The following is a 24,066-nucleotide window of genomic DNA, read 5'->3' as shown; positions in this document are numbered from 1 at the left end:
ACAGTCTACATGAGTGTAGAAGCATAAACACGCTTAAAACATGCAACACTGAATCTAAGAAACATGAGCCCTTTCCTGATGAGATGAATACAGTTAAATAACATGATCCCTGAAAAAGGAAATGAGCCGACACTAAACGACTGTACTGTGAGCTGTTCTCATGGAGCAGCAGGAAACACAGCTGACCAGGTGTTTGACTGGAGACCAGTAATAATTTGGAGGACAGGCTGTATTTTGGGTGTAACATGATACCAACCCTATGTGGTGCCAGCAGGCAGGACTAGTAAAGGACCAACACTATAGAGACCAACCCCTTTCTCCCTGTACCAGCGCTGCGAAAAATATGAATGGCGGTGGACGGAGAATAAGGTTACTTTTTTTAATCACGTTTGATAGGGTTTTTGTCACAAGAAACATCTATAATCACTCTATTGATTAGAATATGGGCTGTCCGATAATCGCTCTATTGATTAGAAATATGGGCTGCCCTGTAAATATCAATACGTTTGAATTGTGCCACGGGGTGCCAACGTTAATTTTGTCAATTTAAAACATAACTTTGCATGTCAAGAAAGTCGCAGTTTGTCGTCAAACTGAAACGTAGGGGTTAGATTTGTATAAAAACTACATAGTCGTGGAAGCTCGTGGCATGTCGCCGGTCTTCAGCTTGGATCGATACTTGGCGTCCAAATATCGATACAATATCGTCAGGCAAAATATCGCGATACCATGGTGTATCGATTCCCCCCCCACCCCTAACAGCTAGATCCACATTTTTCTTCTTGCCAATTCTCAATGGCTTCCTTGTTTTGCTCAGGAGTACAACAAAACTTGAACTGGCGATTTTTTACATTTGTTGTCTGCGCAGCCCCACCAAACAACAGCTTTTAGCTATGTTTAATTCAAGGAAAATTACGCTGGTGTGTGGAAATGAACGGAGCTTTTCCCCCGTGATGGGCGTGGCCTATTTCATGCAGTGTCTCTATAGCGTGATCCTCCCAAGCGCTACGTCCTGCTGGTGAGACTCCTCACTGTCAGGTGAAAAGAAGCGTCTGGCGACTGGCATATGTACGGGAGGAAGCATGTGCTAGTCTGCAACTCTGCCCAGATCGCCAGAGGGGTTGGAGTAATGACCGGGGACAGCAGGAGGAATTGGCCCAAGTACAACTGGGGAGAAAATGGGGAGAAGATCAGTGGGTGGGTGGGTGGGTTGGGGGATGGAGAAGCAGGAAGATGGCTTTAGTTTCACAAGCATCCCTTCTGGAGGATGTTGAGGAGATCCAGGTGTTCTCTCAGCACACACTCCACACTCATGTGTCTTTCCTCTGCTGACAGCCCACCACCACCACACACCCTGCTCCACCACCAAAAACACACACATGCTTCCCAGCAGCTCCACGCCCCTTCATCAAGACTGATGGCGGTCATTGGGCGCAGATGAAAGCCATTTCCTCCTGTTTGAGCTGCAGCAGATCCGCGTGTTTGTTATCCCAGCATAGCATGTGGAGCAGTGCACGTCTGCCACATCAACCAAAACCTTCTCAAAGTCCTACGACGACGTGCCCAGCAGCACTCTGTCCATCCACGCTCCATCCAACGCATTTCTCATTTTGCTATATCGCAGTGCCGGCGTCAGCGGCGTAGCACCACGCGCTCTTATCAACGCTAAAGTGAAGCCAAGAAAACATCCCGTCAGGAGAGTGAAGAGTAATTATAGTAAAACCACATTTAATGTAATATTGCCTCACGCCCCGGCGCGAATAAAGACAACTCCCAGGAGGGAAGTGCGAGCGTCTGCTGACAGGGTGGATAAGCCGAGGAACCCCCTCATCTGTTACTGTTGGCACCGCTCCACTGCTGTGAGGAACCCCCTCATCTGTTACTGTTGGCACCGCTCCACTGCTGTGGCTGGGCTCAATATTTGGGTCGATAACGGAGTCGGCTCGTCTCGTTCACATCGGGGGTGCACTTCCTCCTCGATGGGGGAAGGATGTAGCTAACAAATGATGTGCTGAGAGGCACACACACACACACACACACACACACACACGCACGCACGCACGCACGCACGCACGGGCGCTGTGAAGGGTCGTATTTGAGAATTGAGGTCAAGGTTTCTTCAAATCCGGGCCTTATATAATAAACAATCTCCCTGCAATCACCAGGAAACTGCACAAAAGACACAATAGATAGCGTGCAGACACACACACACCTGGGCCCGCGTGCACACACACACCTGGGCCCGCGTGCACACACACACACACACACACACACCTGGGCCCGCGTGCACACACACACACACACACACACACACACACACCTGGGCCCGTGTGCACACACACACACACACCTGGGCCCGCGTGCACACACACACCTGGGCCCGCGTGCACACACACACCTGGGCCCGCGTGCACACACACACCTGGGCCCGCGTGCACACACACACACCTGGGCCCGTGGCCAATGAGCTACATAATAAGATTGAATCTTGTGTAATAAGAGTGTAGCCTAATTACCCAATACCAACATCTTGTCATATAGCAACTGATTTATGGCTAAACAGTAATATACTTGAGGTAATTTAATGTAGGCTGCACATAAATCACATAGGCTGTTCTGCTATTGTTGGCTGCGTAATATCAAAACTTTTGATCTTACAATACAATTGAATTAAAATCCAGTCGCTTGTTTGTTTAGGCTAAATTGAATGGAGGGGTCGTCTGCTCTAGCGGACCTGCGATGCAGTAAGAGACACAGGAGCCTCGGCTGCTGGAGAACTGGTACATTTAGGCATCTCTTGAAGAAACATTTTGCTTTATTGAACTGAATCGGAAACTAATGAGAACATGACACAACAGTTTTACATTATGAACTCATTTGTATTGACGTGCGCCGCCATGCATATTGTGCTTGTGCAACATAGCGTAGCGGCACAGTATTACAGGTTGTTACGATATTATTATATTATTACGATCATCGTGGCTGCTCGATATTGCGGTTATGCCTTCAAGCGTGATAACGTTACATCCCTAGTTGCGTGTGCTCTTTACCAGACGGCCAGGCTTTGGTCTGTGCTTCTGTGCACCACCAGGACGTCCTCGGTGACACCTGGACATCCGGCTCTGCTCTGTCCGCCCTCACTAAACAGCCCTCCGAGGGGGCTAGTTAGCGAAAGAGGTCGCAACCTTAACGACCTCTGCTGCTCAGCCAGGACAGGGTGGGCCGTTTAAGGCCCGGCGAGGCGGTGTCATGGTTAATAAGCTCACATCTGGAAGAGTTATGACCATTAGGAGAGAGCTTAGGGACGTTGACAAAACACCGCCATGAAAGGAGACACGGCCTCGTGTCCAAATATACAACTCTTTCAGGGGAGACGAGCAAAACTAAGGCGCTCAAGAGCCGGGCGGCAGGAAACCATCTCAAGTGTAAATGAAGCATTTCAGGAATGCTTCGGCACCTTACGGCGTGCTGCGTTAAAAGAAACATACCATTTAAAAAGGAAAGTTGGCCTAAAAAGTGCAGCATAGCAGCGCGTTAGTTCCCTCAGAATATACAAAAGGAGATCTATGTCTTCTAAATGGCCAAAGAAGGGACTCTGCGTGGCGAAAGCGAGAGGCCCCGGCGTCCGGGGGGGGGGGGGGGATTCATTTCAAGTCACACGTTCATGTCCAAAAACCCGGTCCAGCCCTGAAAGACGAGGGCAGCTCCCCTGGCTGTGGGGAGGATACAGGACACCTCATTACACCGCTGGCTAACTCCTCTGTATAAATGTTTTAGCTGCTGGATCCATGCTCGCCCCGGCACAGACAAGACTGAACATCTAAATAATGCAGGAGCAGCCTAAGAGCCATTATGAAGCTTCTGTTTTCAACAGGAGAGCATCACAACAACCTGGATGGTCCTTCAACAGGAGAACATCACAACAACCTGGATGGTCCTTCAACAGGAGAACATCACAACAACCTGGATCGGGGGTGGGCAACTGGCGGACAGTATGATGAAGCGAGCCTGTGATAGACGTTGACAGACAAATGGCTTATCCAATCACCTGCCACAGCTGACGGAATTTCTTTTAAAGTGCCTGCCATTTGAAACCGTTTCCCGAGCAACTTGTTCCCAGATGGCTATGTGAAAACAAAGCATCTGGCAGCGTGGGGTTATTATCAGAATGTGAGGCAGCAGGCTCTGCAGCAAGGACGTCGACTCCCTCTACTGTAAATAACTGGTTGAAAAGAGGAGATATCTTTAGACCATGGGAAAAAAGAGACGAAGAATGAGAAGAGAGTCACCCGACAGACATTTGTGACTTGAAGCGGAGAGGTCAACCCCGGTACCAGCGGGGCCCGTTCTCACAAGGATAACAACCAAGCCTGTTCATACTAACGCCTCACCCTGCTCTGTTTACCTCCCCCCCTAACCTCACCACAACCCCCTTCCTCTGTCGACCCCCACCAACCTCCTCCTCCTCTGCACAGCCCCCTCTTCAGAAGAGACCCAGGCCTCCTCTGCACAGACCCCTCTTCAGAAGAGACCCAGGCCTCCTCTGCACACAGCTCCCTCTTCAGAAGAGACCCAGGCCTCCTCTGCACACAGCTCCCTCTTCAGAAGAGACCCAGGCCTCCTCTGCACACAGCCCCCTCTTCAGAAGAGACCCAGGCCTCCTCTGCTCACAGCCCCCTCTTCAGAAGAGACCCAGACCTCCTCTGCACAGACCCCTCTTCAGAAGAGACCCAGGCCTCCTCTGCACACAGACCCCTCTTCAGAAGAGACCCAGGCCTCCTCTGCACACAGCCCCCTCTTCAGAAGAGACCCAGGCCTCCTCTGCTCACAGCCCCCTCTTCAGAAGAGACCCAGACCTCCTCTGCACAGACCCCTCTTCAGAAGAGACCCAGGCCTCCTCTGCACACAGACCCCTCTTCAGAAGAGACCCAGACCTCCTCTGCACACAGCCCCCTCTTCAGAAGAGACCCAGGCCTCCTCTGCACAGCCCCCTCTTCAGAAGAGACCCAGACCTCCTCTGCACACAGACCCCTCTTCAGAAGAGACCCAGACCTCCTCTGCACACAGACCCCTCTTCAGAAGAGACCCAGACCTCCTCTGCACAGCCCCCTCTTCAGAAGAGACCCAGACCTCCTCTGCACACAGACCCCTCTTCAGAAGAGACCCAGACCTCCTCTGCACACAGACCCCTCTTCAGAAGAGACCCAGGCCTCCTCTGCACAGCCCCCTCTTCAGAAGAGACCCAGGCCTCCTCTGCACACAGACCCCTCTTCAGAAGAGACCCAGACCTCCTCTGCACACAGACCCCTCTTCAGAAGAGACCCAGGCCTCCTCTGCACACAGACCCCTCTTCAGAAGAGACCCAGGCCTCCTCTGCACACAGACCCCTCTTCAGAAGAGACCCAGGCCTCCTCTGCACACAGACCCCTCTTCAGAAGAGGCGGAGCCAGAGGTGGCTGGCGGCCCGCAGAACACTCTGTCTTGGCTCGGTCCATTAGCACTGATAACCGGACAAGAAGAAGGAGGAATCAGCGTGATGAATCACCGTGACCTCCTCTCTTTGTCCACACGTTTTGTTCTGCCATCCCTCTCTCTCTCTCTCTCCAACGCCCAAACCTCACATCTGGCTCACATCGCCGTCCTGTCGCTGAAAAAAGCGTTGCTCAAGTCAGCAAAAGTCACTTCCCAACCTTCTTCTGACCTGCTCTAAATTCACCGTGACCCATAATAACTCATTCATAACTTGTCACATTTCCAATTCCCAGCTGACGTCTTTATGAGGACAGTGTCAAGGCCTTTTGTGTCCACGCCTGATGTCCTGCTACGAGGCTGTCTCCCGTCCTGCAGTCCTTGACTGGCCGTGAAATGGAGAGACATTATTCATCCAGCTGAGCAGTGATTCACTGCTGAGCGAGAAGGCAGGAAACCAGGCTGACAACCTGCTGACCGAGAAGAAGGCAGGAAACCAGGCTGACAACCTGCTGACCGAGAAGAAGGCAGGAAACCAGGCTGACAACCTGCTGACCGAGAAGAAGGCAGGAAACCAGGCTGACAACCTGCTGACCGAGAAGAAGGCAGGAAACCAGGCTGACAACCTGCTGACCGAGAAGAAGGCAGGAAACCAGGCTGACAACCTGCTGACCGAGAAGAAGGCAGGAAACCAGGCTGACAACTTGCTGACCGAGAAGGCAGGAAACCAGGCTGACAACCTGCTGACCGAGACGAAGGCAGGAAACCAGGCTGACAACCTGCTGACCGAGAAGAAGGCAGGAAACCAGGCTGACAACCTGCTGACCGAGAAGGCAGGAAACCAGACTGACAACCTGCTGACCTAGAAGAAGGCAGGAAACCAGGCTGACAACCTGCTGACCGAGAAGGCAGGAAACCAGGCTGACAACCTGCTGACCGAGAAGAAGGCAGGAAACCAGGCTGACAACCTGCTGAGCGAGAAGAAGGCAGGAAACCAGGCTGACAACCTGCTGACCTAGAAGAAGGCAGGAAACCAGGCTGACAACCTGCTGACCGAGAAGAAGGCAGCAAACCAGGCTGTGTTTGCTTATGGGGCTTTGCTGTTAAGAGGACATTTGGGCCCTCAGGCCTTCTTCAACATCAACAATAGTAGGACAATAGTCAGGCACTGGTAGGTTATGTAGGCCACACCCTAGTAAGACATCTGATGGTGATTATACAATCATGCTCTACCATTAAAGACAATCAAGAGGCCTTCAGCGAATGAAAACACTTCACAAGAAATGACAGGAACTGCAGCCAATCAAATCACTTCAAACAAAGTGACAAAAACTATAAAATATCATTAAAAATACATTTATTATGAATAGGTTTCTAATAGATATAAAGAAAAAGTTAAACCTCAGCTCCAGATGAACCTCATAAACAACTTGTTCTAAATATCCAATAAATAGAGGAACACACTACAGAAAACACGTCAAGTCATAATCTATATTCACGCGTCATCATTCAGAAACCACGCCCAAAACGGGGGAAAACAGAAACCCCCCCCCCTCCAATCCTGGCGTTCTCCTATGTCACGTGCATGGTTGCGTGTTGCACAAAAAGATCGTATATACGAAAGATGACAGCTAGATCCACATTTTTCTTCTCGCCAATTCTCAATGGCTTCCTTGGTTTGCTCAGGAGTACAAAAAAACATTAACTGGCGATTATTTACATTTGTTGTCTGCGCAGCCCCACCACACAACAGCTTTTAGCTATGTTTAATTCAAGGAAAATTACGCTGGTCTATGGGAGTGAACGGAGCGATTTCCCCCGTGATGGGCGTGGCCTATTTCATGCAGTGTCTCTATAAGATGACAGGTTTACCTGCCCAGCGAGAGGCCGTGCCAGAGGAGCTTGTTGCCTGTCTTGCATTTTGCCTATGAGCTACAGTATGTATGTTTGTGATAGCACACAATGCTAATAGGCTAATCATCGAGACGCCTTTGCCCCATATGGTGTTTGTTTGCATGTGGGTGGGTGAGTGTTTGTGCTGAGTTGAGGCTTAGGGCCAGAAACATACTGTCCCCCAGCAGGGCGGCGTGTCAGTCTCCCCCTCCCCCCCACTCCAGCCCCTCTCATCCCCCCCCCCCCCCCCCCTTCCCCGTCCTGGGCCGGGTCTCCCCCTGTGTGGTCCTCCTCTCCCCCACATTCCTCTCCTTGCACTGCTCAGTCTGCCAGAGCCCCTAGTAAGTCAGCAGGTAGACAGTGGCAAGGCCAGGCGTCCAGGCTAAATATCACATGCACACACAGGCATGCACACTCACACACACACACACACACACACACACACGTCTTCCAATTGTTAGGGTGAAAGTGGGCAACTTGTGGTCGTTGCTAATTGAAACGGTGTCCCGGCAACAAACATTGGCTCTGAGCTGCTGCCATTTGGTGCAGCTGCCGTGCCTTTTCTATCCATCTGCCTGTGTGTGTGTGTGTGTGTGTGTGTGTGTTAGGGTTGGGTACGGAACTCTGTACTTTTAAGGGTACCGACCGAATTACATTGGTACTACAGAGTACCGATTCACGTAGAACCAATCGGTACCAAATTTCTGCACCTGCTGAGAGAGCGCGCATCTGTGTGTAAAATGTTTGAAATAAATGACAAAATAAAATGTTGGCATGTTACGTTTTTGCAAACCACATATATATATATATATATATATATATATATATATATATATATATATATATATATATATATATATATATATATATATATATTGAATAAGAAACATATATGGTTAATTATGGCATTATGGTAGAAATGCTGACATGCAATGAGATCGTGTCATTTTGAGTGGGAATGTGTCGCTTCATGGCAGAAATGCTAAATGGTTTGAATGCTTCCCACAGATCATTTGCCTGAACTGGTCGTTTTAGTGTCTTTGCAGGATAAAGTCAGGACACGTGAATAAGCTGCTGTCTCCTCCTAAGAGTAACTATCATTGATAAGCTGCTGTCTCCTCCTAAGAGTAACTATCATTGATAAGCTGCTGTCTCCTCCTAAGAGTAACTATCATTGGGTCCAACACGCACACAGAGCTGTCATTTTCTCCAGCAGCCGCTGCTGTCAGGCATTTACAGCCCATGACATCATGCTATAGGAAGGAAGCTGTATGAACGTTTCCATTCATTGTCTCGGTTGCTATATGCTGCCTCCAAACACAGAGAGAGAGAGAGAGAGAGAGAGAGAGAGAGAGAGAGAGAGAGAGAGAGAGAGAGAGAGAGAGAGAGAGAGAGAGAGAGCAATTAGAAGTAATGACATGGTATGAGGTTTGTTAACGAGCTTTGGTAGACACACAACTGTGTCAACAACAGAAGACAGTGACAGAGTGGCAGCCACATACCTAACAGTGTTGGTGACATGGGCAGTTCTTATGGCTGGTGACTCTATGCTATGGACTGCTCGTTACTGCAGCTATGCACTGCTCGTTACTGCAGCTATGCACTGCTCGTTACTGCAGCTATGCACCGCACCTTACTCCAGCTATGTACTGCTCATTACTGCAGCTATGCACTGCTCGTTACTGCAGCTATGTACTGCTCATTACTGCAGCTATGCACTGCTCGTTACTGCAGCTATGTACTGCTCATTACAGCAGCTATGCACTGCTCGTTACTGCAGCTATGTACTGCTCATTACTGCAGCTATGCTCGTTACTGCAGCTATGCACTGCTCGCTACTGCAGCTATGCACCGCACCTTACTCCAGCTATGTACTGCTCATTACTGCAGCTATGCACTGCTCGTTACTGCAGCTATGTACTGCTCATTACTGCAGCTATGCTCATTACTGCAGCTATGCACTGCTCGTTACTGCAGCTATGTACCACTCCTTACTGCAGCTATGTACTGCTCATTACTGCAGCTATGCTCATTACTGCAGCTATGCACTGCTCGTTACTGCAGCTATGTACCACTCCTTACTGCAGCTATGTACTGCTCATTACTGCAGCTATGCACTGCTCGTTACTGCAGCTATGTACCACTCCTTACTGCAGCTATGTACTGCTCATTACTGCAGCTATGTACCACTCGTTACTGCAGCTATGTACTGCTCGTTACTGCAGCTATGTACTGCTCATTACTGCAGCTATGCTCGTTACTGCAGCTATGTACCACTCGTTACTGCAGCTATGTACTGCTCATTACTGCAGCTATGAACTGCTCATTACTGCAGCTATGTACTGCTCATTACTGCAGCTATGCACTGCTCGTTACTGCAGCTATGCACCGCTCATTACTGCAGCTATGTACTGCTCGTTACTGCAGCTATGTACTGCTCGTTACAGCAGCTATGCTCGTTACTGCAGCTATGTGGAACCAGAGGGTTTTAAAAATGATGCCACTTTTGTGAATGGTGTATTTTCTGCAAAGATATAATATGAAGGAAATAATGTAGATGTCATGCTGGATGTCACATTTAAGGTCCTTATTTCAGAGACAAAAGTGGAGCAACAGTTGCCACTTGTACGCACACATTAACAAGATGATGCATGTCTGACTATTTCATGATAGTGAGTCAAATACAAGATCACAATGTATTTTGTGGATCATATTTCACACTGAAAATGCCACTGTTCGACTGTAGCATAAGGAAGTCATTTAAGAAATGTTGACATCAAAATTTGACATAAAACAATTTGCTATAGCCTACTGAGGAGGAGACAGAAGAGGACAGGTTAGTTCACACTGGGCGTCTAACCCCACGGTCAGCTCTCATGTCCCATGTCTTAAAGCTTTATTGCTTTAACACATTTCTCTCTGAGCTGTAAAGTCATCCAACACTGCTTCTCGCGTGTCCCTACAGCTTGCCCTGATGAAAACTCACATTCGTTTACCTATAGGCACTTTAATTATGTCTGTGGTAGCCTGTGTAAGGTCACCTTTTGCATGTTAGTTCCTGGTGTTTTCTATTCTATCTCTTAAGGCAGTGATTCACAACCTTTTACATAACTTTCTACATTGTTGTAAACTAGGCTACATAATGGGTGAAGTTTAACAATGCAACTGGCTGAGGACTCCTGGAACCCCCTTATGGTCACCTGGTAGTCCCCGGACCCCACGTTTGAGAAACACTGTCTTATTGTAGACTGTCATTATTCCTATAGGAATAATACTTACTATAAACTCCAACTTTTTTTCATGAGATTTTATGTTTATTTTTATGTTTTATTCATGTTGTTTTATGTTAATGTCTTTGTTCCTTGTTCAGGAACATGTGGAAAGGCATGTTAGGCTAGATGAGTCTTAGATGAATAGTATAACAACATGCTGTAGGCTATATTAGGGCTAATTGACAGGACCAATTAAGGTGACATACCAACAGCTTTGATGAGAAACCCTCTGGGTGACCTCAGCGCCCTGCGCATCCAAGCCTCCCTCAGCACCTCCAGGTTGTTGGCGTTCCCTTGAAGGAAAAGTACCGAGTTTTCCATCCATCCCTGGAAGTAGACCTCGGCCACAGCCTTCACCAGCCTCTTATTCCAGAAACTCCGCAGGTTTTGCGCTCTGAAGTCCGCGAAGATCTCCTGGCCGCTGGCGGCGGCGTTGGGTTGCGTGGCGCTGGTGAGCTTGTCCCCACCGGCGCTCAAACTCTCCTCTTCCCTGCCGAACACCAGAGCCAGCGAGGCGGCGGAGAGCTGCACGACCCGCCGCTGCTGCTGCTGCTGCTGGAGGTGAGACATGTCTACCGCGACACACGAGCGATCATGCTAGAAACTTGTGAAAACACAGCAGCCCGACCGAGAAACGTCGGGGGTTTTGCCTCGCATTCCTCCAGTGTGCGCCTGTGTGTCCGTCAGCGTCCTGCCCTGCCTGCAGTGAATGTGGAGCGGCAGACTGCTCTCTCTCTCTCTCCCTCTCCCCCTCTCCCTCTCTCTCTCTCTCTCTCTCTCTCTCTCTCGGCTTCAGGGAAACAGTGACGGTGGAGCGAGAGGAGGAGCCGCCCGCCCGGGACACACAGGTAGCTACACCCATGGCTACCCCTCCTCCTCCCAGCTCTCACAGGTGTGTGTGCTGCTGTGTGTGGAAACAGACAGACAGGTGCGTTACTATGGTGTTTCTGCAGCTAAAATTGAGTTCGAATTTTAGAAAAGTCATGTATTATTTGAGTAGCCTAAGTTTTAAATTGTCTATATATATAAATAACCCGGTTAACCCTCTCCATCTATGACACTGTCAATGCCCTGTGTGGTGGATAATAGGACTTATCAACTTACTGTTTCATCAGATTTTATAACATTATTTAGGAGACAGAAGTTAAAGAGATCGTTTTGTTCAAAATTGTTGAGGAAGGCTCAGAGAGTTTTTCCAGATGATAATGATGATGTGGGACACCTTTAAATACAGTCATCAAGCAGGAGGGTTCAACACAATTATGACCCAAAAGTGGAGCCTTTTGGGTCAGAAGCATCTGTATCTCCATGTTTTCATCTGCATTTTTACATGAAACGAGAACTGGTGGCCACTACAAAGGATTCGATAAAAAATTTATGCATTTTTGAAAAACTTCACTGCAACATGTTTTTTTTCCATCCAGGAGACTTGAATATTATCCCCTAAAATACAACACAAAATAAATACTTTTTCTTTTCATTCCAACCAGGAGAGAAAGCCTCATGTGATGTCTGTTTTGTTGGCCCCATAGGAATGCTCTCTTTGCTTACCTCCTGGAAGGTCAGAGGTCAGGGTCAGCAGTGACAGACCACCTCTCTGCAGCAGGTAGGGATTCAGTGCCTTGCTCAAGGACACTTCAGCGAGGGCAGATGCATGCAGACTCAATCAGAGGTAACCAGTTTAATATGACTCTCCATCAGAGGAGACCAGTTTAATATGACTCGCCATCAGAGGAGACCAGTTTAATATGACTCTCCATCAGAGGAGACCAGTTTAATATGACTCTCTATCAGAGGAGACCAGTTTAATATGACTCTCTATCAGAGGAGACCTTAGTTGATGGAGGTGCCAACAAAGCTTGAAAGCAGCAACCTTTGTTGAGGGATTTGCTATTGATCCATAGCGCTTCTTTCCATTTGTCCCCCTGGCAAGTTGTTTCCCACAGCTAAGACGCCTTGGGTCCAAACGGTTTGTGCGGTAAACGGGGATCTGATGAGGGTCAACGCATTCATTTGGATCGTGTTAGCATGAGAGGAACTTGAAATATTACATTTCAGAGCAGTGACACAGTTGAGAGAAAATGTTGGTTCAATAAGAGTTTGGGAGCCTCGGCCACAAGGAGCATATTGCCACTAAAATGAGAACCAGTCGAAAATGAGAACCAGTCGTCGTCGTGCACCCTCCCACCCACCCACCCTCCCACCCAGCCACCCCTCCTCCCGTGCTCTGAAGAGAGGCAGCCCCCATTAGCCTGCGCTCGCCTTTAACAGGCTGCCTCAGAAGCACAGACACACAGACACCTCATATATCACAGTCTCAGAAAGCCCAGGGCTTTGGTTTCGGGACCACTCAGGCGCTGGAGAGAGGGGGGGCACCCTCCTCAGTGTGGTATTAGGCCTGGTGGGGGAACCGGATATTGCGCTTCCTCTGTACATGAAAAGAATACATCACCTCGGTCTCCGCAGGATGAATGATGTGTGCCGTCTCTCAGAGGTGAGGAGAGTGGGCTGAAGGCCTGGAGACACAGAGATGTTGTGTGGTGTTCTAGAGTTCAGCCGTTTTAATTAGAGAAAAAAAAACACAGCATGTGTTTGCATTTTTTAAACCAAATTAACAAACTAAATCACCTCCCTTTTTGGCTTCTTTATGTTTACAAGGCTGGAATTTGACCAAAGGCCAAAAGGAGTGTGTGCCGTGGATGCCCTGGAGTGTGGCTGTAATGCCCCTTCTCAAATGAACTACCCACAGGCCAGTTTGGCATGTCCTGTTTGCAACTGGCCAGTGTGCCCTTCAAAGAAAGTTGTGGATTTCCTCATTTAGAACTCAAATCAACAGAAACACTAGCAGTAGCAGCAGCAGTAGCAGTAGCAGTAGCCTGCATATGAGGCCTTTAAGGCAGTGGTTCTCAAATGGGGGTCCGGGGAACCCCAGGGGTCCGTGGCACTTTGCCAGGGGGTCCGCGAAACGTTTTCAGGAAAATAAAAATAAAAACCTTTTTTTTGCAAAAGCTTATAGTTCGATGAAAATATGTTATGCTTTAAATCTAAAATGGTTCATGGATTACATTCTAATCTAACAAACCTATCAAACAATTAAGTTTAGCCCAAAATCATGAGGGGGTCCCTGATATATTTTCTATCTTGTAAGGGTTCCTTGGCTGAAAAACATTTGAGAACCTCTGCTTTAAGGGAACCTCTGTAAATTGTAGTGCCCAGCGATAAGCAGACACTGGGACGTCTGTAATTTTTTTAGCCCCAGAAAATAACCTGGGTTACACTTACTAGTCATGTTACATATTATGCACTGTATCACACTGCAGCTACCTACTTTGTAGATTAGAATATATATTTTGTTGAGGAGAAATGACCGAGAAAAGGATTTGAATAACCATCGGTTTTGGCCTTGGTGCCCCAATAAACTTGTATTTATCAAAGGCCAAAGTGGACATGCCCTAAAAATGACTTCATTCCAGGCCTGTGTTTGCAAAATTTGACTTCAGTTAATATGATTCATAGATAGCCATCTACATCCACTGATGACAAAATCATGGTATTACATAGACACACACACACACACACACACACACACACACACACACACACACACACACACACACACACACACACACACACGATTCATAGCCCTGTTTGCATTATGTGATGCTGTTTGCGTTTCATGGACGTTTGTAGGAATGTCCCCATTGTTTGATCCGGTTAACTTCCTCGAGATAAAGACAGACTTTTTGGCACACATGTTGTTAGCCTACATCTGTTGGGACAATGGGACTTGACCCAGCCCGCCCCGAATCGTGTTTAAAATCTGAGCGCTCTTTCTTCCAAATGTTTAGTCTGCGGGTGGAACTGATTATCATGAAGCAAAGTTCACCGACTTACCATCATTATATGAAACACTGCACTCCGGCCCCCTGATTTTCAATTAGCGCTGCACGTCCCTCTCTGTCTGTGAAGTGAAGCAATTTAAAGAGGTGGGATCAGGTGTCTCTCGAGGATGAATGAGCACGACGTGATCATATACTGTATATTTTAAATAACACCATGTCAGTGAACCACAATGTTGACCCCCGAAAGTCTGCGCCTCTACGTACATGCCAAAACATCTGTTACTGCTACAGGATCTTGGGACATATTCAGAGGAAAAAAGCCCCCGGAAGGCTTCCCCTATAGCTCCCTGCCAAGACTAAATATGACCCAAATCATCCTCAAATCCCAGCAGAATTCCTCCACTGGATACTGAGGTAATATATATACATGGACCATCGACTCAGCATTGCTCTTCCAGCCTTTGTGGAGGGTGTGCCGCCACTTTTGTTGATGTTAGCAGCTTAGGATGGGACGAAGGAATGTGGACTTTCGAAAGGAACAAGCGAGGGTCGCGCTGCGTCATATTGTCGAGGTCGGGGGTCATTACAGGGTCGCTATATGTTATTTATTAACTTTATTAATTTTTTTCAGATTTTTCTCCCCGATTGTATACTTGGCCAATTCCCCCTGCTGTCCCTCCTCTGATACATGTGCAGTCGCCAGCCGCTTCTTTTCACCTGAGAGCGAGGAGTTTCACCAGCAGGACGTAGTAGCGCATGGGAGGATCACGCTATTCCCCCCAGTTCCCCTCCCCGCGGAACAAGCGCTCCCCAACCGACCAGAGGCGGCAGTAGTGCAGTGACCCAGGACACATACCCTTAATCCAGCTTCCCACCCGCAGACACGGCCAATTGTGGCCCGTATGGATTGGACACCCGACCAAGCCGGAGTTAACACGGGGGCTCGAACCGGTGACCCTCGTGTTGGTAGGGAGGGAATCTACTGCTGTACTACCCAGTACCCGGGCACCCGGAATGTGGTTTCCTCACTGGAGAAAGAAATGGCAAGGGTCCATGCTGCATATTGTGGAGGTCAGGGGGATCATTCAGGGGTCGGGTATAGGCTATTTATCCACTGACCTGTCAATAGACTCAAGCAGGCAGGAGACTTATAAGGATATAGCCATCTGAGAGAACCAATGAGACTGCATTATAATGATATAGCCATCTGAGAGAACCAATGAGACTGCATTATAAGGATATAGCCATCTGAGAGAACCAATGAGACTGCATTATAAGGATATAGCCATCTGAGAGAACCAATGAGACTGCATTATGCAGCATAGGCCGCTGTCATAACCATGTCCACATATTCCAGCTAACGAGGTGAAATATATATATATATATATATATATATATATATATATATATATATGTATGTATGTTAGTTACCACTGCACCTATTTACTTGGCTAAATCCTCCCAGAAGATGTTTAAGGAGCACGAGGATGGGCTCCCCGTGGGGAGTGCAGACTCTAATCTTGTTCCAGCAGATGGAGAAAGCTGGAGGATGGTCGACTCACAAAAAGCCCCTAAACATCTTAGGTGAAATTCAGCCAAGTGAGCTGAATTCCTAAGCAGACGACAGTCAAAATTGATACTATTCCTTCATCAATCATGCTTAGTTTAAGTCTTTGTTTTTTTAATTCATGCTTTTAAGACTTTCACTCTATGTGCATGAGAGAACACGTCTCTGCATCAGTCCGTACTCTGTCATTACCATTTCATGATTTCAGCAGCAGCCGGGATCAGAGGAGGAGCCGACTGATTTGTGCGTATCGACGTTGAAGACAGTAACAGATGCACGCCAGAGTGCTTTTTAGAGCACAAATCAATCTCAAATCAATGTGCTTCCTAACTCAAACCTGCAGGAGACGAGTGGTTTTGCCATCAAACCTGATTGCTAAAGTCAGAGCTGTAACTGAGTCAGAGTCAGACAGAGAGGGTATCCAGCAAAGCACTTTAGTCCCCAGAAGAATACTATTGCTTTTAATTATTATTTTTTGCTTTGTGCTAAGACATTTCTGCCTTATTTGATTAGGCGATAGAGAGAGAGACCATTAGATCAATGGAAAGTTAGTGTTTGTACCATATCACTGTTTACTGTACAAAATACCATGGTCTGGGTGAATACTCTTTTCTGATTGGCCGGCAGGTGTGCTAAGGTAGCTAAGGTTCGTCCTATCTACTGGAGTAGTCAACAATATCTCCATTGCATGAGAACCTGATGGGATTGTAATGATTGTTCCAGGTATTAGTCAAGCCCTCAGCTTTTACAGTAAAACAGTTATGGCTTATGACAGTTATGGCTAAAATGTTTTTTCTTTTTTTTTTGCAAAACATGAAAATATAAGGTCGTATTTTTTTATTTGGCACGTGACCATGGTATAAGCGGGATAATGAACGAAGAATAGGCGTTTTTTTTTCAACGGTTTTAAGGCACTTTGCGTCACGCCGGGTGGTTGGCCCCCCACATCGTGCCTCCAAACCGTTTAATGCACACCTACTCGTTGATGATTATCCCTTCTAGTGATGGATTGAGAAGGTGGTGAGTGAGCTGCAGGCTGGTCTACACCCACATCCTCTCAGAGACACACACACACACACACACACACACACACACAAAGGCCCTCTGGACATGCTGAAGATCACAGGCATGTGAGAGATGGCTACAGCGGCACTTTGAGGCTGTGTGACATTTTAGTCTTCCCTTCCTAGCGGAGCAGCAGTGTGCATTGTGGCGGTGCCGTCCGTACACACACAGGTGCAACTGAACCTGCTCTCATCAAACGCCCGTCTCTCCATAAAGACGTAACTGTTAACTGTCTTGTTACCAAGAGGCTCTCTGTGTTCTCAGGTGATGCCTTCTTTCTCACGGCTAAACTGAGTGGGTCAACACACACTACAGAAGCAGAAGGCTGCTGTAGGCTTGTTCATTTAACGTGTCTACAGCAGCGCTTCCCAACCGTTTGCCAGTCGAGGGCGACTTGAAAATCTCAAAAATGTTTGCGGCCCACATTCTGAGCGTATAAACATTACGGAGGCCAAATCATGTGTTCTCACAGCACTTTTGATTTGAATGATAAAAGGAGCTGTCCATCAGCACCGCACAGAAACGAAAAGTCAGGGGCCGTCTGCAATAGCCGAATTAACGAAGAATTGTTTACAAATTAAATAACGGTATCATTGAACAAGGGAGAAACTTGTAATGTTTTGCGAATGAGTTGGCGGCCCACTTCCAATACCTTGACGGCCCCCCAGTGGGCCCCCGACCCACAGGTTGGGAATGGCTGGACTACAGTATGCCCACATCTACACTCATTTTTGGAGCCATGCGGGATGCTGGAAGACAACATTTTACTGCAATGCATCTTGGGGGAAATGTTTTTACACAAGTGCTTTACTAATAACTCCGCCCCAGATCATCAGATCTTCAAGTGCAATATACAGTATATCCACATACTCGTCCTAATGTGCCCTACAATAGTATACGTAGATTTAACACACACACACCCCCTTCACTAACTTGACTTCCCTCTATCTACATCTCCTCCTTTGTGATTGGTGTAGATTTATTAAGGGAGACCAATAGAGAGGCAAAGTGACCGCCTACTTCCTGCTTCAGCACTGTACCAGAGATTTTCATCCGCCATTTAATTTCCCATAGACATTTCATAAAATGCTTATAAAAAATAGTTTTACTTGTTCAAACCAAATGGTTCAGATATATTTAGAAACAGGAGAGATTGCATAACACTTCACTCCAAAACGTAAAAAGAATTGCGGATTTAAAGAAAAAAAAAATCTATGTAGTTTTTTTAAGTTTTGGTCGGAGTGAAATGTTCTATGGTCTCTCCGGATTCTAAATATAGCTGAACCGTTTGGTTTGACCAAGTAGAACTATTTTTTATACGCATTTTACGAAATGTCTATGGGAAAATAAATGGCGGATAAAAATCTCTGGTACAGTGCTGAAGCAGGAAGTAGGCGGTCACTTTGCCTCTCTATGAGTTAGTGATAACGGTTTTTACTTGGAATCAGCTCATCAGTGTGTGCGCCATGAAAAGTGTCCCTAATATTTTGTCCATTCAGTGCACGTGCAAAAGGTTCTTGGCAACGAAGCCGATTTCTAAATTGGCCTGAAGTCGGACGTCATTGGACTGATTGGCCAACTTGAGCCAGATGAAGGCTGATTTTGCTCTGTGATGTGTCACCTGTCACCCAATGAACATCAGCACAGGCACACTAAGTGCATGAAAGCGGGACGTGATTGGTCCAGAGCTTTGAAGTGAAGCAGCAGAGGCTGGAAGCTGCTATGCTAATGTGACTTCAAAGACATGTGCAGCATATGAGCTGCATTAGAGGAGCGCGCCGCCGCCAGCAGACGCAAGGAAGAAAAATGCTTACTGTTATTGAGTCAGGGGAGGAGCCATGAAATACTACATGACCTTGTAATAGCACACACGCACGCGTGTGCACACACACACAGACACACACACGCACACACGCCGCGCACACACACACACACACACACACACACACACACACACACACGCACACACACACACACACACACACACACACACACACACAGATGCACAAGCGCAGACTCACACACAGAGGACACCCTTGTTAGGAAGATGTATGCTCCCACCCCTCCAAGGTGACCCGGAGCGTGCAGGAAATGCCTCTCAATGACTTCCTGCCTATTTCAGAGCGTTTTGCATTTCAATGAGTAAGAAAGAACAAGGAAAGGCTGAAGAATGGAGGGAGAGGAGGGAGGAGAGGCACTTTGGTTAGGCTGTAGATGCTTGTTCTAACATATTGTAACACTTCAGTAGCGCTGCGTGTCCGCTTGGCTAGCAGACCCCTCCTGGCCCTTCACCCAGCTGGATCGTGTGGAGGCTTGGTGCGTTGGAGACGTTACATTGGTGGCAGTGGTGGGATTTGCCTCCCCAGTCTGTTCGGAGGCCTCCCTTCGCCGGCGTGGGGATTCCCCTCGAGAGGGCGCTCTCGCTGCAGTCTTTAAGGGTGCTTTCTCACTGCGAACGATTGCTTTCATTCTGTGCAGTTGCCACTGCCAGCCGCTGCTTTTCACCTGACAGCGAGGAGTTTCACTAGTGGCAGGAGGACATACAGTAGGTGCCTGGGAGGAACACGCTATTCCCCCCCAGTTCCCTTCCTGGACATGTGCCCCGACCGACCAGAGGAGGCACTATTGCACAGAACAGGACTCATACCCCACTACCTAGACGCCCCATTCATAATTCTGTGTAATCACACATCTGAGCCAGACAGTAGACAGTAGACACCCCAGCTGACTGGGATTTATTGTAGCAACTGGCCCAAATTGAACCGTTTCCTGTGTCTACCTACCGCACACATTGTTTCTCCATAGATGTTCTGACCGTTGTTTGCATCGTGCACCGTGTCAAAGCCAGCGATGCAGTTTCACAATGGAAATGTTTGTTTTTTCCAGATTGCAAGCTGGTACGGGCAATCTTGGGTTCCCACTATATGATTATCTTATTGAGTGACATACTTACCCTTCAGGGCAGCATGCAGTGGCAATTAGGGAAAATTTGCTCTCCCCCTAAAGTGCAGATGCTGAGCCAAGATGAATGCTACGCTTTGTGCGGCTATTGTTAACCGACGAAATGTGAAACTGGCTTCAAAACGATGCAAAGCAGTGTACAGTTGCACCGAAGCCACCTGATTTCGCTAAACCCCCTATGCAAGGTGTCCCAACTCATACCCAACTCCAGAGGGAAACTAGTAGCAATGGACTGCGCTGTTCTCCTGGTGTCCCTGGTCTCATGAGGGTCATCCAGACGGCCCCGTTAGGCGAGGCGTTCCTGTGCTCCCACGGGGGAGACGCCCCAGAGGCATGTTGTCAAAAACAACCATGGAACTTTCTCACACTGTAACCCAGTATTCCCAGGGAAAGTCTTTGAGAGAGACGATCGTTTCCTCAACAACTGGACCACTTTGCGGTCCCCGCTCCTGAGGAAACAGGGTTCCTGGGGCAGGTCGCTGCAGCCCGAACAGGGCCCCCTCTCTTCCAGCAGGGGCCCGGGGTGTCGGGGAGACAAGGAGAGGCCGTGCGGAGCCGCTCAACGCAGCCCCCCCCTCATGTCTCCATTACCTCAGCTATCAAACGGCATGTAAAGAGGGCGGTCGGCCATGTTTGTTTGACTTTGGTGGACAGACGTCTTCTGGCAAAACTCAGAGGAGACGGGGCGAGAGGACGGGACAAACAGGCTGAGAGAGAAACCTGCTTTACCCCAGAGGACAAACAGGCTGAGAGAGAGACCTGCTTTACCCCAGAGGATATGAGGGAAGCTGGGTCATATTTGTCGTATGAATGACTAATCTCTTAATTCATCGGCCAGGAAATCTAAGTCTTTGCGGCACAATACAGCAAGGCAAGAAAGAATCAGTGTCAGAGGTGGAAGAAAGACTGAGCATTTGTGTTGGCTTACCGACTATACCGAGACAACACCAAAAGACAGTTTGGGTTTTGGGTGGTGTTCAGTCAGATTCAGTTGGGTTTTGAGGTTAAACGTGGGTTCTTTTTTTTCTATACAAACACTGACATGGGGTTTATAATGCATCGATTAGCTCGGATAGGTTTGGGTTCAGAGTCGGTCCCGTCTCGTCATCATCGCCGGCAGGAAGGCCAAGAAACAAAAGCAGAGAGTAAACAAGACAGCGACTCCTGACAGGTTCTGAAAAGGCCCGACCCATCAGGACCACAAAGGCTGTGTGTGAGGCGGGAGGCGCCGGCTTTGTCGTGGTAATAACAACGCTGGACTTTGGACGCGCACAGCGAGCGGATGGTAGTTAACGCGAAAAAGAGTGATTTGCAAAAGTGCGGATGAGGAGGGTTCCACTCACAGATTGACGTCGAGAGGGACAGAACTCACTTAGGCAGACCAGCAGACCCTTCACATCAAACTCAGGGCCCAGACAGATTGTAACATAGAGCAGTGGTTCTCAAATGGGGGTCCGGGGACCCCCAGGGGTCCTTGAGGGGGTTTCAGGGGGTCCCCAGCCAAAAGGGGGGTCATTTATTTTAGCTATAATTCCATTCATAAGTAACACAATGACTGTTTTGGTCATGGGTTTTATACACTTTCTGTAATAAAACATCTAAAAGCATCAATCTTATTATCATATGGGGGACCCTGGGACAAAATCCTATCAAATGGGGGTCCGTGGTATAATATTTGTCAATTTAGGGGTCCCTCATGTGAAAAAAATTGAGAACCACTAGAAGACAAGGGCCCAGAGACATATTGTAACAGAGAGGACAGAGGGAGGAATTAGAAATACCTCTAAAGTGAGAAACTGAGCTCAAACGGATCCACTAGCGTAGCTTTTTGTGCTCGTGCATAATGGAGTATATATACGAGAGACTCTTGCGAGATATACTTTTCGGACTATCTTTTAAACGGACAATGAGAGCAGTGTAACGTCACACCACATCTGCACATGCTTCCTAGCTTCAGACGCCTTATTTACATGAAGAGCGGAGGGGGGGGGGGGGGGGGGGCAGAGACGACAACGTGATCGCCTACTAAAAACCAAACTAACCCTGGGCGCCCCCCCCCCCCCCCCACCCCCTGAAAACATGGACCCCGCATTGAAATGGGCTGATTGTCCACAGAGCCGGCTGAGTGCAGCTCCGCACCCAAGCTCTTTGATAGCGGGGGGTTAAAGAGGAGAGGCGGAGGAGGCCCACAAAGGCCTTCTGTTGCAGCCCGGGGATGGAGTTACCTTCCCCGCTCTCTGTGGCCGGCTCCAATTACACACGTCACATGTGCATGCATACGCATAAGCATGAGCACATTATGCACACACACACGTGCACGCACGCACACACACACACACACACACACATACACGCACACACACATACACGCACACGTACACGCACACACGTGCACGCACACACACACATACACACACGCATGCACACACACATACACGCACACATACACGCACGCGCATGCACACACACACACACACACACAGACACACTCACACACACACATGCATGCGCGCATACACACATACACGCACACACGTGCATGCTCACACATGCACACACACACACACACACACCCACACATGCACGCGCGTGTGCGCACACACACACGCACACACGCACAGCTGCTGCTGGGGTTTGGAGGGTCTGTATGCATTTCATTCCTCAGGGAGAAATGAGGTTTGTATGTCAGCCATTCAGAGTGGGACATGGGGACAAAAGCGGTCACATAACCACAGCGCGGGGTGACAGATCACCATTGTTCCCTGGGAAATGACATGGAGAGGCTGTGGAGAACTGGACAGAGATGTTTCCTGCAAAGTCACAGGTTCCTATCTGAGCCAGGAACTCAAGCAGAGTGAACAGCTGCAGGAGCGTGGGAAAAAACACAGTGGGTTCAAATGACATGTTGGGGTAAAAATATTGATGACCTGATTGGCAACTAAAGGGATAGAAAAGCTCTAAACGGATGAAATAAACTGCGACCGAGAAATAAACCAACACAACAGACAAATACGTGTGATGCCTGTGCCTCCTGTTGTTTGAGGAGTAGTGGTGGTTTTGTGTAGGAAAGTGATTAAATGGTAATGCACAGGCGATACCACATTGATTTAAATCACAACTTCCATTCCAAAAATATTCTCTTTTGGTATGCGAAAGGAAAGAGGACTTCCACTCCCAGCATATTGTGTGTGTGTGTGTGTGTGTGTGTGTGTGTGTGTGTGTGTGTGTGTGTGTGTGTGTCGTGTGTGTGTGTGTGTGTGTGTGCGTGTGTGTGTGTGTGTGTGTGTGTGTGTGTGTGTCTGCAGGGAGTGCTGAGAGAGGAAACAAAGGCCAGCAGCAGCATCACAGCAACAGGAGGTAAACACACTCGTATCACTCATGCTTCTGAGAGATGTTCCCGGGCTACGATGGCTTCAAAGCTAAATGATCTACAACAGGCTGAGGAGCAAGACAATATTATAGCACATAAATAATATCCCTTGTCCCAAACCATCTCTGTCACACCCATTAGCACGACCTGCAGGCTGCAGCCAGAGGATATCTAGTTCCTGATAAATGGCGTGAAGCGACCCCTCTCTGATCTGTCTTTAGACTCATCTAACTCTGCTTCATGTCAGAGTGCTTAGATCTCAGTGCACTCAGGAAAACTCAGTCACCATTTCTGCAAAATATACACAGAGTCCTCAGTCAGCTAAATCTGACAGTTTTGCCACTGACTAGAGCAGTGGTTCTCAATTTTTTCCCCATGAGGGACCCCTAAACTGACAAAGATTAGACCACGGACCCCCATTTGATAGGATTTTGTCCCACGGTTCCCCACATGATAAGATTGGTGCTTTTAGATGTTTTCTTACAGAAAGTGTATAAAACCCATGACCAAAATAGTCATTGTGTTACTTATGAATGGAATTATAGCGAAAATAAATTACCCCTTTTGGCTGGGGACCCTCTGGAACCGCCTCAAGGACCCCTGGGGGCCCCCCATTTGAGAACCACT

At 48.1% G+C, this 24,066-nt stretch overlaps 1 protein-coding gene across 1 annotated transcript in view; it reads right to left on the bottom strand.

Moving 5' to 3' along the window:
* stox1 (storkhead box 1) overlaps window positions 1–11,204 on the bottom strand; it is a gene marked incomplete at its 5' end in the record, with an annotated part of 25,353 nt that extends 14,149 nt beyond the window's left edge. Inside the window, one exon of the mRNA XM_083658255.1 lies at window positions 10,841–11,204. Within this exon, the coding sequence (XP_083514381.1) occupies window positions 10,841–11,204 (364 nt within the window). The remainder of the gene's footprint in view (window positions 1–10,840) is intronic.
* Window positions 11,205–24,066: the final 12,862 nt, after the last annotated feature.

This window comes from Poromitra crassiceps (assembly GCF_964638095.1).
Source record: "Poromitra crassiceps genome assembly, chromosome: 22".
NCBI classification, from domain to species: domain Eukaryota; kingdom Metazoa; phylum Chordata; class Actinopteri; order Beryciformes; family Melamphaidae; genus Poromitra; species Poromitra crassiceps.
This window is presented reverse-complemented; position numbering and strand designations above follow the sequence as displayed.